Consider the following 15,958-nt stretch of genomic DNA (forward strand, 5'->3'; position numbering starts at 1 on the left):
CATGTACTAAGCGAAACGGTGTGAAGTGAGTCGTCTCTTGCAGCGCAGTGTTATATGCGAAAGTTACGTAAGGGAGTACTGCATCCCAGTTGCGGTGGTCGTCGTCCACATACATAGAAATCATGTCGGCGATCGTCTTATTTAGGCGCTCAGTGAGTCCATTAGTTTGCGGGTGATAAGCTGTTGTTCGTCGGTGGCTGGTGCCGCTGAGTCGCATAACTTCTTCTGTCAGCGCCGAGGTAAAGGCCGTCCCTCTGTCAGTTATAACGACCGTGGGTGCGCCGTGACGAAGCACGATGTTGTGCATGAAGAAGGCGGCAATTTCCGCAGCTGTTCCACAGGGAAGAGCTTTCGTCTCACAGTAGCGACTGAGGTAGTCGGTGGCGACCACAATGTACCGGTTACCGAGCGAAGACTCCGGAAAGGGGCCGAGTAAATCCATGCCGACTTGGTAGAAAGGAACGTGTGGTGGATCAATAGGCTGCAGTAGTCCGGCCGGCTTAGTGGGCGACGTCTTGCGACGTTGACACTCGCGACAAGTTCGGACGTAGCGTTTCACAACCACCGCGAGCTTGGGCCAGTAATACTTTTGTCGTATGCGTGCCAAAGTTCGGGAGAAACCAAGGTGACCAGAGGAAGGGTCATCGTGGCACGCCTGCAAGACTTCATCACGAAAGGCATTAGGTATAACGAGCAGATAGACGGCCTCCGTCGCCCCATAGTTCTTTTTGTACAGGATGCCGTCCCGTAAACAGAATGATGACAGGCCGCGTGTAAAGATGCGGGGCGGAGTCGGAGCGCGTCCTTCGAGATAGTCAATCAGGGACCGTAATTCCGTGTCGTCTCGTTGGCATTGAGCCAAGTCGGACGCGGAGATGACCCCAAGGAAAAGGGAATCGTCGTCGAGGTCCGCGCTGTTGGTTGGAAGTGGGGCACGGGACAAACAATCTGCATCACTGTGCTTTTTCCCTGATTTATACACAATGGTGACATCAAATTCTTGCAGTCGGAGGCTCCAGCGTGCGAGTCGCCCTGAAGGATCCTTGAGGTTTGCCAGCCAACACAACGAGTGGTGGTCGCTCACCACTCGGAAAGGGCGGCCATACAAATAGGGGCGAAATTTCGTTACTGCCCACACAATAGCTAGGCATTCTTTTTCGGTGGTGGAATAGTTCACCTCAGATCGTGATAACGTGCGGCTTGCGTAAGCGATGACGCGTTCGACACCATCCTGCCACTGTACAAGGACCGCACCAAGGCCAACGTTACTCGCGTCTGTGTGCAGTTCTGTGGCAGCTGCCTCGTCGAAGTGCCCGAGTATGGGTGTACTTTGAAGACGCGTGCGTAGCTCTTCGAAGGCATGTTGTTGCTCCCGACCCCAGAAGAACGGTTCGTTATCTTTGGTGAGGCGGGTAAGGGGCTCAGCAATTCAGGAGAAGTTCTTCACAAAACGCCGATAATAGGCGCAGAGACCCAGAAAACGGCGCACACTACGCTTGTCAGCAGGAATGGGAAAAGCAGCGACGGCGGCAGTCTTGTCGGGGTCTGGGCTAACGCCCTTGGCGCTCACAATGTGGCCCAAAAACTTCAGCTCCTCGAAAGCGAAGTGACATTTTTCTGGCTTAAGGGAGAGACCGGCTGAACGGATAGCTTCGAAAACAGCGCGTAAGCGGCTGAGGTGTTCTTCAAAAGTGTCGGAGAAGATGACAACATCATCCAGGTACACGAGGCAGGACTGCCATTTGAGGTCTGAAAGTACAGTGTCCATCATCCGTTGGAAAGTTGCCGGAGCCGAGCATAGACCGAAAGGGAGCACCCTGAATTCGTATAAACCGTCCGGAGTAATAAATGCGGTCTTCTCCCGGTCACGTTCGTCCACCTCTATTTGCCAGTAGCCGCTGCGTAAATCGAGTGATGAAAAGTATTTGGCATGGCGCAGGCGGTCGAGGGAGTCATCAATCCGCGGCAAAGGATAAACGTCTTTCTTAGTGACTTTGTTCAGGCGTCGATAATCAACACAAAACCGTAAGGTCCCATCTTTCTTTGCAACTAGGACCACAGGCGACGCCCACGGGCTCTTGGATGGCTGGATCACGTCGTCCTGGAGCATTTCTTGAACTTGCTTTCGAATTGCGTCTCGTTCCTTTGAAGATACACGGTACGGCGACTGGCGTAATGGTCTCTGGCTTTCGTCGACTACAATTCGGTGCTTTGTTATCGGAGTTTGCCTAACTCTGGAGGTTGACGCAAAACAGTCCCGGAAAAAGTCAAGGACAGTCTGCAGGTTGCGTTTTTCACTAGGCAGGAGATTCGGGTTCACGTCGAGTTTAACAGGAGCATTCGTGGACTCTACTGGTTTCGTAGCCCCCGTCAGCGAGTACTCTCCGGCGCATTCCCCGAGTTCTTCAAAATAAGCAACCGTTGTGTTGGCCGCTAAACGTTGGGGTTCACAACCGAAATTTGTGATCAAAAGCTCGGCTCGCTTTTTGCTCAATTCTATAAGTCCGCGAGCTACACACACTTGCCGACCCAGGAGCAGCGACATGTTGGCTTCAGCGATACCATGGGTGCCGGCGCTGTCATCGCACTCCACAGTTACTAACATGCTGGTTCTCGACGGAATCACCACGTCATCATCGCAGACCCGCAACTTAGTCCTGCGTTGCTGAGGTTCGTTGGCAACACTGCGGTGTGCGGCAAACGAGACGATGAGCTCCTTAAAGTCGATGACCGCCCCGTATTCCCGGAGGAAATCCAAACCGAGTATGAGGTCTTTAGAGCACTCAGGAAGCACAGCAAAGCAGCCGGGGAAAGTGACGCCGCGGATCTGAATTCGCACGGTGCAGACGCCGGTCGGCGTCACAACATGGCCGCCGGCTGTGCGGATCTGCGGCCCAGTCCAAGGTGTCAAAACCTTCCTGAGGGTCGTGGCTAGCCGGCTGCTTATCACAGAGAAATCGGCGCCGGTATCCACTAGTGCGGTTATTTCTAAATTATCGGCGGTTACTGGTATTTCCGTTGAAGCCAATCGCTGGCTCTTCGTCGGTGGGCTCGTCGGGTCAGGTGGTCGTTGGTCTCGTCGTCGCTGCAAATCGTCGAGTGGAGGCTCTTGTCTCTTCCCAGCCGCGGCGGCCCTACCCCCGGAGGACGCCGTTTTCAGTTTTCCCGCCGTGGGGACGTGCCTCTGAATACGCCAGAGGTTGATGGACGGCTGGAAGAAGAGAATCTCCGTGGCGATGGGGATCGAGACTGACGTTGCGGCACGGTCGGAGCCTGCAGGTTGGAAGTCAGGAACTGTTCAATCTCCTGAGGTCGTTCGCCGTAGCGTGGGCGAGGAGCGTCCGAAGCAAAACCCCTTAAACCCATTCGACGGTAGGGGCAGTGGCGCAGGATATGACCGGGCTCACCGCAGTGGTAGCAGAGTGGCCGGTTCCTCGGCGTACGCCACACGTCCGCTTTACGCATGGCGGGCCGGAATTCCTGCGGCACGGTGGTGGGCACAGCTGGACGTGGGTACTGCACAGCCGGCACAGGTGAAAAAGCTTGTGCCACTGCCGCAGGCCGTCGAAGTGCTTCACTGTACGACATGATGTAGGGCTGCGGCTCCGGAACCACTGGTGCTGGCTGCACCACTCGCCGTATTTCATCCCGCACCACGTCAGACAGTGCAGCGACGGTGGGCTGTGAGGCCTCGACGCGGAGTTTCGCTAGTTCTTCGCGAACAATGCTCCTGACGAGCTCTCGAAGATCCTCTGCGGGCAGCGGTGTAGGCGTGCAGATTTGGGCGGTTGCCATACTAGCTTGCCGGCCGTACTGCACGCCGCGTTCCTGCAAGGAGCGCTCCATGCTCATTGCCTCTCTTGTGAAATCGGCCACTGTCCTTGGAGGGTCGCGGACAAGTCCAGCAAAGAGCTGTTCCTTGACACCCCGCATTAGGTGCCGCACTTTCTTCGCCTCGGCCATAGCAGGGTCGGCTCGATTGAACAGTCGCATCATGTCCTCAACGAACATGGTGACGCTTTCATTTGGCTGCTGCGACCGGGAGTGCAGAGCGACTTCAGCCTTCTCTTTTCTTTCACTGTTGCCGAATGTCGCTAGCAATTCACGCCGAAAGACCTCCCAGGTGGCAAAAGAGGTCTCGTGGTTCTCGAACCAGATCTTTGCAGAGTCCTCTAGCGCGAAGTAGACATTCCTCAATTTCCGCTCACCGTCCCACTGGTTGAAGGCTGCCACACGGTCGAAACTGGCCAACCAATCTTCAACGTCTTCAAACCTGTCTCCGTGGAACGTCGGCGGTGACCGGGGCGCGTGGAGCACGAACGGAGCGTCAGCTCCAAAACGTTGAGTGGTCTGGCTACCAGTGGTTGATGTCATCTTCCTTGGTTTTGTCAGGCCGCTGAACTCTGGCTGTAGGCCTAGCAGGCGGCGGCTCGCTTTGTGGACGGGGGTTGTATCGACGCCCTGAGAACCGGCTTCAAAGGCGTCTTCAGAGTCACTGTACATGGGACGTTACCCAGCACGGCTCCACCAAATATGTCACGGCTAGACAGTCGGGACGGCCAGGACACGCTTTGCTGTGAAGCACCAGGCAGCAGCGGACTCCCGAGGGCACCACACAGAAGAGACGACGAAGAAGAAAACACCGCCCGCCACCATGGCTAAGGCTAGCCAGAATAGCGGTCAAGGCAGTTCGGCCGGAAGACGGCGCCACGAGGGTGCCCAAGATTGTGGCAATATGCATCTCTCTATACTTGCACCTCTCCATACCATATACTAGCACCTCTCCATGCATCTCTCCATACCATATATATGTCCATTCTTCCTCCTAATACATTTTCATTTTGATTAGAATCCCCGTGTTCTCATGTAACTTTCCGGTGCTGCAAAGCACCCCAAATAAATAAATAAGTACATAAAGAATTCTTCTATGCCGTCTCGAAAGCTATACAAAGGATTCCTTGTATGCCCACCGTCAACTACACTCAGTGAACGCAGAAATGACGCATTAAGGTATGCGGCGCCGCCGTATTCCCGTCGCCAGACGCCGTTGATTCAGTCCCGGCGCTGCTCGGGCCCCATTTCTCAGAAAGGACCCTCGCGACTGCATTCCGCGCAGTCTGACTCCCGGGAAGGACTGGCGGTGGTGGCATGTCGCCCCGCGAGCTCCGGGACAAGTACCGGCGTGCATCGCTACACTCGCCCGCTATGTTTGTGTGTGTCTGAAGGGTTACGGAACCCATGCGGCGTGATTCATGGCTCGCAGAGCTGGACGAAAGAGCCCGAGACACTCCGACGCTTTATTCTTTTTTTTTTTTTTCGCGAGAATTCCACGTCTGCTTCCTGCTTAACTTAACATGGAAGAACGCAAAAGAAGGCACAAGATATGCCGACACATACCTGGGCGGTATAAATAATCTTAGTTTCTCGGGCTTGTTGCCTAGTCCCTTCTTGTGTAAATAAAGAATAAATAACAATAATAATAAAAGAACGAAGCAGCTGTGCATTGTAGTCCCTATATTCCCTTGTTATTGTGGTTATAAACTGTCGACCAGGAAGGATGCAGTGCTTAATTACAACTTGCACGTATTTCGAAAACGGAGGCATACGCAGCACTCTAAACACGAATACACCGACATGGGAATAAAAACGGAGTAAGTTGTCCTCTAGCGCATCCCTTTCTTAAGGGGTGTGTGCTAGAGCACTTTACACCCTTGTTACGCCTTTCTCTTTCGAGTGATACACAGAAAGGCGGCATATGAGGCATGGAAGACAGAAGCTGGAGCAAAACTGAGGCCAACGCTTGTAAATAGCAAGGGAGAGTTGAAGTACCTGGCATATGACGTACTGTGGTCGCGGCTGATTGAAGGTGGCATAACGCACGTAGGCTCCCTGGAGCGGCGCAAATTATTCCGTACTCTTAAAGGTGCACTGAAGAGGAATCTTAACTCGACTTTTTGCCGCGGGAACTAGATCCACACGCTCCCAGCATTATTAGGAACTTCAAATTATTGCCCTGTGCAGACTGTTTCTCTAATTTAAATCGGATTAACGTCCGGCTCCCGCCTTTTTTTTTTTTTAATTCCCCGCATACAGTGGGAGGAGTCGACCAACGTATGGAGTGCCTTTCAGGCAGCCGCGTGGCGACTTTGCTTTCGCTTTTATTTTGTTTCTTTTAGGCTTCCGTGAATAAATAGGTGCAGCCAGAGACTACATAGCTGCAAACTAGGCCCATGGAAATAAAAATACGCGTGGGCTTTTTGCTCGGCCGCGCAGGGCAATAATTCGAAGTTTCTAAGAATGCTCGGAACGTGTAGATCGAGTTCCAGCGGTAAAAATACGAGTTCAGATTTCTCTTCAGAGCACCTTTAAGTTCGAATATATTCGCTTTTCATTTGCCTTTTTTTTTTTTCAGAATTGATACCGCTCTGCCTTTCTTATTATTCCTAATCCTTTTCTTATTCGGTCGATGTAACCGCACTTAGCTTTCAGGATCTCGACCGTCTCGATTTCAGCCGCGTTCACAGCTTGGTTCGCAATAGAGTTACGAGTGCATTAGCCATTCAGATATGCACTGACATGCAAATGGGTGTTAGTCGCAAGCGCATTACAACTGCCGGTTCAATCCCATCGGCAACCATAGAATCGGTTGGGAAATGTGGTCTCCGTTTAAGTCATTATCTCTTCTTTCATTTTTTTCTCTTTTTGTTTCAACGTAGTTCATTCTAAACGTCATTTAAATTAAGAGCTAAACTGAAAAAAAAAGCACGCCATGTCACAGGTCGCGGATAATTTGGCGTCCTTGTTGTCGTACCAACCTCAAAAGCGTTTGAGCAAGCAGACAATATCTTACGGACACTCTCTCTTGACGTCCAATCTACGAATGAAAGAGCTCGCGGCTATGTGAAGCCCGGTTCTGAAGAGACGCGTACACGAATACACTCAACAGACCCGCGCGGCACACCTTATAAACGCACTCGCCAAGGGTGAAGGCCGACCGTGGCACCTTCGCGTCTTGGCGTCGTCGGAAGAACCTCATCGGAGGTCGCTGCGCCCTGGGACGCAAGGTCATCCGCGCGTGTGTGGTACACCTCACGAAGACCGTTCATCTTTCGAGCGATATTTCTGAACGTAGGCCAGCCTGCTTTCACTGTTCGTTTCTTTCCTCTCTCGCGCCCTTTCGGTGGCGCCTTTACGTGTACGCTCCAGTGAATGACCGCCGGACACGCAGCAACGGGCAAGTCGAGGCCCGAACCTTTCTTGTTCCAAGGCCGTTGCTCACCTCGAATTGCTCGCGTCTACCCGGCGCCGGTTGGTCGCCGGGTAGACGCATGACGCTCATAGAGTCCCTATCCGGTTCACCACCTCCAGGAATGCGTCGCGGCTTATCTCCGAACAGTCGGGACGACGTAGTCGATCGTCCTTGCCCTTTAAGTCCCCACTGAGAGTTCATTTGTTTTGCTGAGGTTCGCAGTGCCAGAACGGAGTGGCTTCACGTTTCTTTTTAGCAGGTATGTATAGTACACGGTGACAGAAAAGAAAAGCGTAGAAAACACCGAAAGCGAAAGTGGAGGGAAGAGGAGCAGTACTGCATTTCCTCGCTCGCCCAGCTCGAAGACCGAAAGGGTGAACAGCGCAGTGCGAGAAATCACTCCCGTCGGCGTTCCTAATACGATCACTGACCTCTTGGACTCGTCGCATTCCACCTGTACTTCCTTGTTTTGCTCCAAGTGTTTTGACTGTTTTTTTTTTATTGGATAAGTAAGCAATGTTTTTCATTTGGAAAGCATTTCTCACGCACGCCTGCAGTCAACTAGAATCAGCTGCTCTTTCTTTCCCTCTCTGCTTCCTTTCCCCCTCGCCTTCTTTTTTGTTGTTGTTGAACCTTCACGAGTAAGCGCACAGAGCAAACAGGAACCTTTCGGGGTCAGTGTTCGTAGAATCGGAACTACCCAGCCTAGCAGCCATTGGCGAGGAGGGATGAAGCGGACAGCTTTCGTTGGCGTCCCCTGTATACGAGGTAATCACTCAAGCCATAGTGGCCGCCATTTTGGCGTCCATGCAGCACGGCGGAAGGCTACGGTACCTGCATAATCGGGGTGGTTATCCACCTCCTCCTCCCTGAAGCTGGGCGCTGAACACCAAAATGACGACTGTGACGTCCCATGAACACCTCTTATAGGCTTGAATTACGCTTACGACCCTTTTGGTGCCATTATGTTGCCCTTTATCGCGGTATCATCATTTTTGCTCAAGGACGCACACGGGCCTATTCTATCAAGAAACAAAGAAAGATGTAACACAAATTCGTCTTCACATCGGTTCTATTCTATATCTACCTACCGTGGTGGTCAAGCGGTTGCGATGTTTCGCAAGTTTCGTTGGTGGTGACGAGTGACGGCCTTGATACCCGAAGATATGCATAAAAAGTTCTTCGATACAAGCAAGTAGCGCTCACCTATTGCGATTTCTGTGTGTGCTGAAGACCAAAGCGCAATATAAATCAATCGGAAGCCCTCGGCCACGGTGTCCCCCTCGTAGTCTAATCTGTGACTTTAGCGAACGAAAATCTATTAGTTAAATAATTAGTCTGTCCTTGTCAGGCGTCGCATCGACTTGCAGATCCTGACGATAACGCCGCCACGGCGGTTCTCAGTACAGTAACACGAGAACGCAGAGAATCTCATTGGTTTATAATTGGAATGGAAGCGTAGTATTACCCCGACCCATGATTACACGTTACATGCTTGCACGAAAATTGCTGTCGCCGCGATGGCGTCTACGCGGCTAGGAATTTCTTCCTTTATTTCTATCTTTCCTCCTTTCTTTCTTTCGGCTTTCTTCCTTTCCTTTTCATTGAGGAATGCAGTTCTACGTACCATTATTCTTCCCCCTCTCATATGATAGTGAAGAGAGGGCATTTCAATTTTTTTCTTATCATCGTCTTTATTTTTATCAACAGCCCGAGGCTCTATTTCTTCGATTACCCACCAAGAGTAAAGGCGAACTCAGGAGCGAAATTACAAATACCTGAGTCGAGGACAAAGTTCTCAAGGCCCTTCCAGAACGACGCTAAATGGCTCGTATACGGGTGACGCCGCCTCATTCACTCGCTTCTGCGCAGACGTCAAGGGGGGACGAAGCCTAGCGTTTTGTTTTGTAATTGCAACCTCGCGAACAAATTCCGGGCTTTCTTTTCCGGCAAGGTCAGGATCGAATGCACTTGTGCAACTCTTCTGGAGGGCAGCCAAAATCGCGTGACTAAGCCAATTAGGGATTTCGACACGATCTGCAAAGGAAGGCTTTTCGACGCGCAACTATAGTATATGCTTCCCTTGAGCATCTGATTCGAATACGCACGACTCTGTACCGCCAATCCGCGCTGCTTTTGTCTGTTATTTTGCTTTCTGCTTTCTTTGTTTTGCTCTTGTCTGTTCAGTGTTATACAACACCCACACCCCACAACCCACACCCTTTCTCTTTTTTTGATCTTGCGGGCCGCCTTGTTGAGTCTTCGGACAATCGTCCATGCAAGCTAATGACGGTAAATGGTGTCAGCGGTAGCCCAGGTGCGACAGCTGTTGTACTTTCCGCGCTAATGGCGTAGCCGCAGGGATTTTATAGCGTGTTCTGACTTACACTGAGCACGTGTACACGCAGTCGTGAACACTTAGCAAGAGTTCAGAAGAGTGACGTCTCTGTTCGACACCTTTCTTGCCAAAATCGTCTTGAGGCTTCGTGCCATGAAGTAAGACCAGATTGTGTGTTTTCCAATCGAGCTTGAATTCGTGAGTTTCATGGGCTATAGGGGGCGCCACTAAGAACCCAAAATGGCCGCCCGAGAGATGGGCAGGCAGCCGCGATAGCCTATAGTGCTGTGTTGCGCTGCACGGTCTCAAGTTGCGTTCAAATGTCTGCAGAGTTTACTCATTCTCGAGCACTGAGATGCATATAATGTCCCACACTTATGGAGACGAGGGTATTTTGCCTCGAAAAAGCGAAGAAGCTCTCTGTGGAGTCCATTTTTGTGCGCTGCGGTTTGAAAATATACACGATATCATCTGTTCCGGCACAAGCCCCCTAAGCAGTAATCACAGGTGCGATCAAAACCACACGACGCAGGTGTGGCTGGTATTGTGGGCAAAACGTCCGGCTCCTGACAGCGTGGAGAAGCCGGTGCGTCTTTTACTGAGGCGTCTCTAACTGCGAGAAGAAAGAGTGACTGGAAACGCGCGACATCCGGGCGAAACAAATGCAGAGGCCAATACCACTGCAGCTAGGCGACGCTCCTTGGTGTGCAAGTGTGCACAAGTTTTCTGAGGCGATCTGACAAAGAACAAAGGGTACAAAAACGCTTTGGAGAACTGGTCGCAACGGACACAGCCAGACTCTAGAAAAACAAGCTCTGTCAGAGCTGTTCTTCGTTTCGCGGTGCTATAGCGAAAACATCTCTATACAGACTTTCTTTTTCCTTGACATTATAGATCTCCTGAGTGCAAACAGGGTTGCCGAGAAAATATGCAGCGTTTGTCCAATCCTCCGGTATTCGCGGACGACGAAGCTTCATAATATCGAGAGGCTCACATTAGCGTTCACGACGTCACAACCACTCCGCACGTTTTCCACCTTACTTCAGCATATGCGCCGTTACATCTGGCTGCCTAGACAAGTATAACACGAAGAATCGCGGTGCCAAAGCCCAGGTGCAATATAGCAGACTGCCTGCAATGCGCATTTAAGTCCGGATGATTTCTTTTGGAGCACACTTAGTGGGCAGTGATTTGACTGCAATAAATTGTGACCAAGCCCTGATGGAAACATCGTTTTAACAGCGATCACTTGAAAAAGCAAAGAAGCTGAGGCTTTAAAGAAAGCCAAAACTACTACTATTTATGTCCCGCAAATGCTATGCAGCTTTCAGTAGAAGCTGTGGTGACACATCTTCACTTTTCCGCAAAGTTCTCTTAACACTATGCTTTTAGAGCGGATCCGGCAACTACTAACTCCCAGCATTGCAACACTCTGAATCGCGCAGGAGGCAGATGGTTTCATTTTTTAAACATATACCTGTAGGACCAAGCGGTCGCTGCTGGAAAGGATTCTGTCAAGGCTTGAACACAACTTACGTCAACCAAAATCATTGCTCAGCGGTGGTGCTTTAGTAGAAATAATCGGGGCTGAAATGCGTGCGCTGGAACATAAACCCATGCAAAAAGAAAAAGGACTTTAGTGACATGCACTTGGCCGTCATGCAGACGACGTCGCTTTAGTCAATTCAATAACATTCTGCACCGATAAAGCCCACCTTTTTACATCGCTCCTTGGACCATCATGTGATAACGTACTGTTGAGAGACCTGTCAAATTATCCCCAAATTCAAACTGCTGTTTTTATTCTTCCGCAACTATTCCACGTTACGTACGCAGCCATCTGAGAGTGTGAACTCGAAGCTCACAGGCTGTTCAAAGAAGCTCCTACTCTGGTTAGAGGTAGCCGAATAATCAACAAGAATAGTGCAAGTATACCAAACCAAACCAAACCAAACTTTATTTTATTTTACAACTGTGCATACAGTCTTTAGGATGAGCCACAGGCCAAAAGCTAAAGAAAATAGCTTGAAAATGCCTGTGGCTCATCTAAGAGCCATTACAAAATAATAAAATAAACACATGCATACAACGGTGGCAGATCGCATACGAGCACACTGTAGAAAGAATTTATAATATTTACGATTGAACTGATGGGTACACAGAGATGTAGTTTGAAACTAGAAAACAACAATTAAAGCTGAACAAATGCATTTGAAAGTTATACACTGCTGGGTTGATTACAAAGGGGAAAAGGACACCGATACATACACAAACTACAATATATGAAAAGAAGTTATGGAATATTATTTACAAAGTACACTTTTAAATCATGTGGTCGGAGGTTATACATGCTCAGCTGGTTAGATTCGTAGCTGTTTAGAACATTAGGTATAAGGAAGTTAAGTGCTTGTTTACCATAGTTAGTTCTAGCTCGTGGAAGTGTCCATTTTGCAGTTGATCGGGTTTGAACATACTTTTCTATGGGCTTTAACAATGCGATATTAAGCAAAAAATTACATATTGATGGTGAAGAAAATTTGAGATAGTATAATAGGCGGTACTCAAGAAAAACATTGACACGAATTACTTCATACTTAGTAAACAATTCAGGCGTATGGGCAGTAAAACTGGCACCTGCGATAATCCTGATAGCTTTCTTTTGGAGAATTAGAATTTTCTGTAGATTTGTTTTGGATGTGGTAGCCCAAACTATGTGGCAATAGTTAATGTGTGATTGGAATGATTGGACCACGCATAACGACACGCATCCTCCCAACGTGTCATGTAACATACTGCATTATAGCATGTCTCGCCCTATGACCTTTCCCAGATGTAGGAGCAACGGCAAGCCGCTTTTGCGCCAGCCAAACGCAGTTTCCTTCCCCTCTCCCAGCAAGGACAATACTGTCCAGCTGAGTGCTGTACGAGGTCGGGTCACCAGTGGCCCTGCACTCCCCCCGCATCACGCCACGCGGTCATCCGTGAAACACTATTCTGACCGCTATCCCGTTCACGGTAGCCAGCCCTTCCACCTGAACGCACTTGGTCGATCCTCTTGCGCCAGCCGTAGCAGCCCAATCTACGCACGTCCGCCGTTTGCAGCCGCGAGGAAGTCTGGGCGCGACGGCGCTGCTATAGGTTTCTTGGCAAGGACCTCGATCACCTGGAACCGGCATCACACACGCGCAAGCAAGCCCACCGAGCATTCGCTTGTGTGTCCACGGCTTTTGAGAAGCAGAAAGATACTTCTTTGCATTCTATGTCCGTCCGTTCGCTTATCAGTGGATGGACCGCATGCCCATGCAGACTTTTCTTCGTTCAGGCAGTCAGGACATTCAGTCCTGCTTCTGCTGCTACCGGCTTACGCACACTGATTGCCCGAATTCAGATTGGCAGTGGCGTTTCTGTGTGCACAGTTCTGTTGCCGCTTTCGGCGCACACCGTCATCCATCTTCATTCCGACACGGGTGGCGCGTTCAGTCCAGTTCGAACGCAGAGCGCCCCGTTCTGTCGTCCTGTTTAGGCGCTCCTGTTTGGACACTTCCTGTCTGCAGCAGCTGATACTATCGTGCGTCTAAACGAGAACAAGTAAGTTTGGAGCTTGCCACTGCCAAAGTGGCTATAACCAGAATCCTCTCGCGTGCAAGGTCGAGAGACAAACAAGCCCATTGGCTTTTCTTCTAACTCGAGGTCGAACTTTGGGCAGCACGCTTGAAGGGTGGTGTAGTGATTGTTTTGTTTTTAGTGCATTTTTTTCCGTTGTAAATGCGCCGCCTTCAGACTCGACGGTAAAGTTGCCTCGGATATGACTGTCAAGTAGAAGCGCATACAGCAGACCGCGAAGGAGGCGGCTTCGTTAAGAGTGGCAACGAAAAATCTCCATAAACGTACGTGCAAACATGAAAGTACAGATAGCTGTGCCAGAAAGGGTTTTTTTCCTGCATATGTAATGAAGGACCCACAAAAGAAGATCGCATTAGCAGTATAGTAAGCTAGGGTTCCTTATATTCGTCTACGTTACACCGCACTAAACGATGTATGCCACACTGAACTGTCCCTCCTGCATCCATACACACACCCTCACTTCACTCTGCACGAAGCAGTACACCTTCTACTACGGCGTCTGAACCTCAAGCCATCACTGAGGAAATGACCGCTCCTTCAAATCACCATAAGCAAACTCTCTTTCACATTTATGGCCTGTCGCGCCACTTTCGAGGCAATAAATTCCACTTCGCACGCAGACGCGGTTGTCCAACTACATTTAACTGATCACCCTAATCTACACACAGAAATTTATTTGATACGAGGAAATCACGGTACAAAACAGAAATCAAGAGTGCACGCCCGCACCGGCCCTCAAGTAAATCTGGCACCGTGCACCCACTGGCCTGAATAACTATACGATCGGCTCGAACGTCGCACCCAAGAGCACAAAGCAAAGGCACCTTATATTACGAGACCTGCAAGAACAGACCATAACTCTCCCGTCTCGCCCTCTAAATACTATTTCTTGTCCCAAGAGGGCGCTACACGTTACGCTGCGCGAACTCAAACACTAATAATCTCTAATCGCGCATTCAATTCAGGGGCTGACCGGTTGCCCTGCCTGACCCCTATCCGAAGGCTACCGACCCAATCCATCCATCAACTCGATGTGGGATCGAGTGCCTCCACAAACGATTACAACACAATCGACACCTTGTGCACTTTCCCAAAGAGTTGCACCATCCGCCCCGCAAACAAAGCATCGCTATCACGTATTTTACTACCGCTCCAATACAGCACGTTGTAACGTGCTAAGAGAGGGGTGGCGGAAACGCGGTTAGAGATAAGCACTGCGAGTCGAAAACGAAACTACTTTGGCTCTTCTCTTTGTCTCCCCCCCCCCCCCCCGCCCTAATCAGTTAATGCCAAGACTAAAATAAAAACTGGCAAATTAAACTACCGGCGATTAAGATGTACAGGCATTCGAAGTATCATATACTCACAACTTTCGGAGTGGACTCCATGCGTAATCACTCTATACACACCCAACCAGTCGTCCCCGATACAAAGTTTCATAAACAAACCCTCCGCTTCTAACAAATGCTGAATGGCGCGCGGGTTCTGCACTGCGTAGCTCGGTATCATAGCGGCAAAGACCGCAGGCGCGATGGCAGCGATCCGGGAAGTGAGGCGCTGGTTGAGCTGCGTGCGGATGCTAGGAGGAGTGTCTCAAGCATGCGATAGAACGTACAAGGAAGCCGCACCCTCCTTGGCCTCGGAACAGATAAAAAAAAATTCCACAGGATGACCTTTCTTATCGATGGCAGCAATGAGAGGAATGGCGGGAACTATGAGGCATGACCGAAGTCGACAAACGCGGTACCCCGGATCGCATTCGTCGCTTGTTTCCTTGCTTTTTCTTTTTTCCCAGCCCTGTCCTCTTTTTCAAGCGCACGCTTTTGATGGGTAGCGGTGGACCATGGTTCTACGCAAAAGAATACCTATTCGATGTTGTTTATCTTCTCCACAATAAGACTTGCGCGCAAGTAATTCGCGCAGAAAGTTTCATTTACACGCACATGTCTAAAAGAGCATGACATGCACCGTCCTTAAGTTCGATAACTCTTCGTACTTTAACCTTTTTTTTTTTGGTTGTCTCCCTCTCTATGTTGTTCGACCAGTCTGCTTGAAGAATACCATTTACCATAACCGAGGAAACACGTTACTGAGGATTGTAGCTCAGCCAGGCAAAAGATAGCTTACACGATAGCAGATGTAACTTTCGGTACCACTGTTTGTAAAGTACGACTTCGTCAGGACGGCTAAGAAAATGCAAGGGAATGCACTGCTCGCCTGAATTCAGAGCCCTCTACCCTTCATAATGTATAGCACCGCAGAGATAGCACACTATACCCTCAAGTTAAAAACACGACAGTCATAAATTTTGGCCAGCATTTGCGCAGTGTTGTAATTACCGAGACTAGTCAGTGACGCAGATGCGGTTGAATATGCTAAACACAACCTAACTATAGATTTTCGTGGCTTATTGTTGCTTATTGCCCACTCTTTTCACGACATGTTCCGCAGAGCTACCGATCACCATAGCCAAGCATTTTCGACCGTTCGAACGAAAGAAGACAAGAAGCCGACTAATGATGACAAGTTCAAAACTACAGACGCCCGTAACCCGGAGTCGCTGCTTCTTCGCTCAAGCGATTAGGGAGTTTTGTAGGATACGACACTGTGCACGGTATATGCAACGCGCGGGTCGCCCCGGCAAGCGTAATACGAAGTCAACTACGCCTTGTTCCAGTCGTCTTTCTAGCGCTATATTTGCACAAGGAAACGCCGAGAGTCCGGGTTCCCCCTTGCACAGCTCAGCA

At 50.0% G+C, this 15,958-nt stretch overlaps 1 protein-coding gene across 3 annotated transcripts in view; it reads right to left on the bottom strand.

Annotated features, from left to right (window-relative positions):
• Positions 1-15,958, bottom strand: part of LOC149370800 (sodium- and chloride-dependent glycine transporter 1-like) — a 110,946-nt gene that overhangs the window by 39,741 nt on the left and 55,247 nt on the right. The window contains exon 1 of one of the 3 annotated variants that reach the window (XM_089563194.1): positions 14,579-14,733. The exons of the other annotated variants lie outside the window; for them this stretch is intronic. Within the exon in view, the coding sequence (XP_089419320.1) occupies positions 14,579-14,599 (21 nt within the window). The 5' untranslated portion in view covers positions 14,600-14,733. Of the gene's footprint in view, positions 1-14,578; positions 14,734-15,958 lie in introns of those variants that run through there. 3 annotated transcript variants of the gene reach the window in all.

The sequence above is a fragment of the Amblyomma mixtum genome, chromosome 1 (assembly GCF_055824585.1).
Source record: "Amblyomma mixtum isolate Tamu chromosome 1, ASM5582458v1, whole genome shotgun sequence".
In the NCBI taxonomy this organism is placed as follows: Eukaryota; Metazoa; Arthropoda; class Arachnida; order Ixodida; family Ixodidae; genus Amblyomma; species Amblyomma mixtum.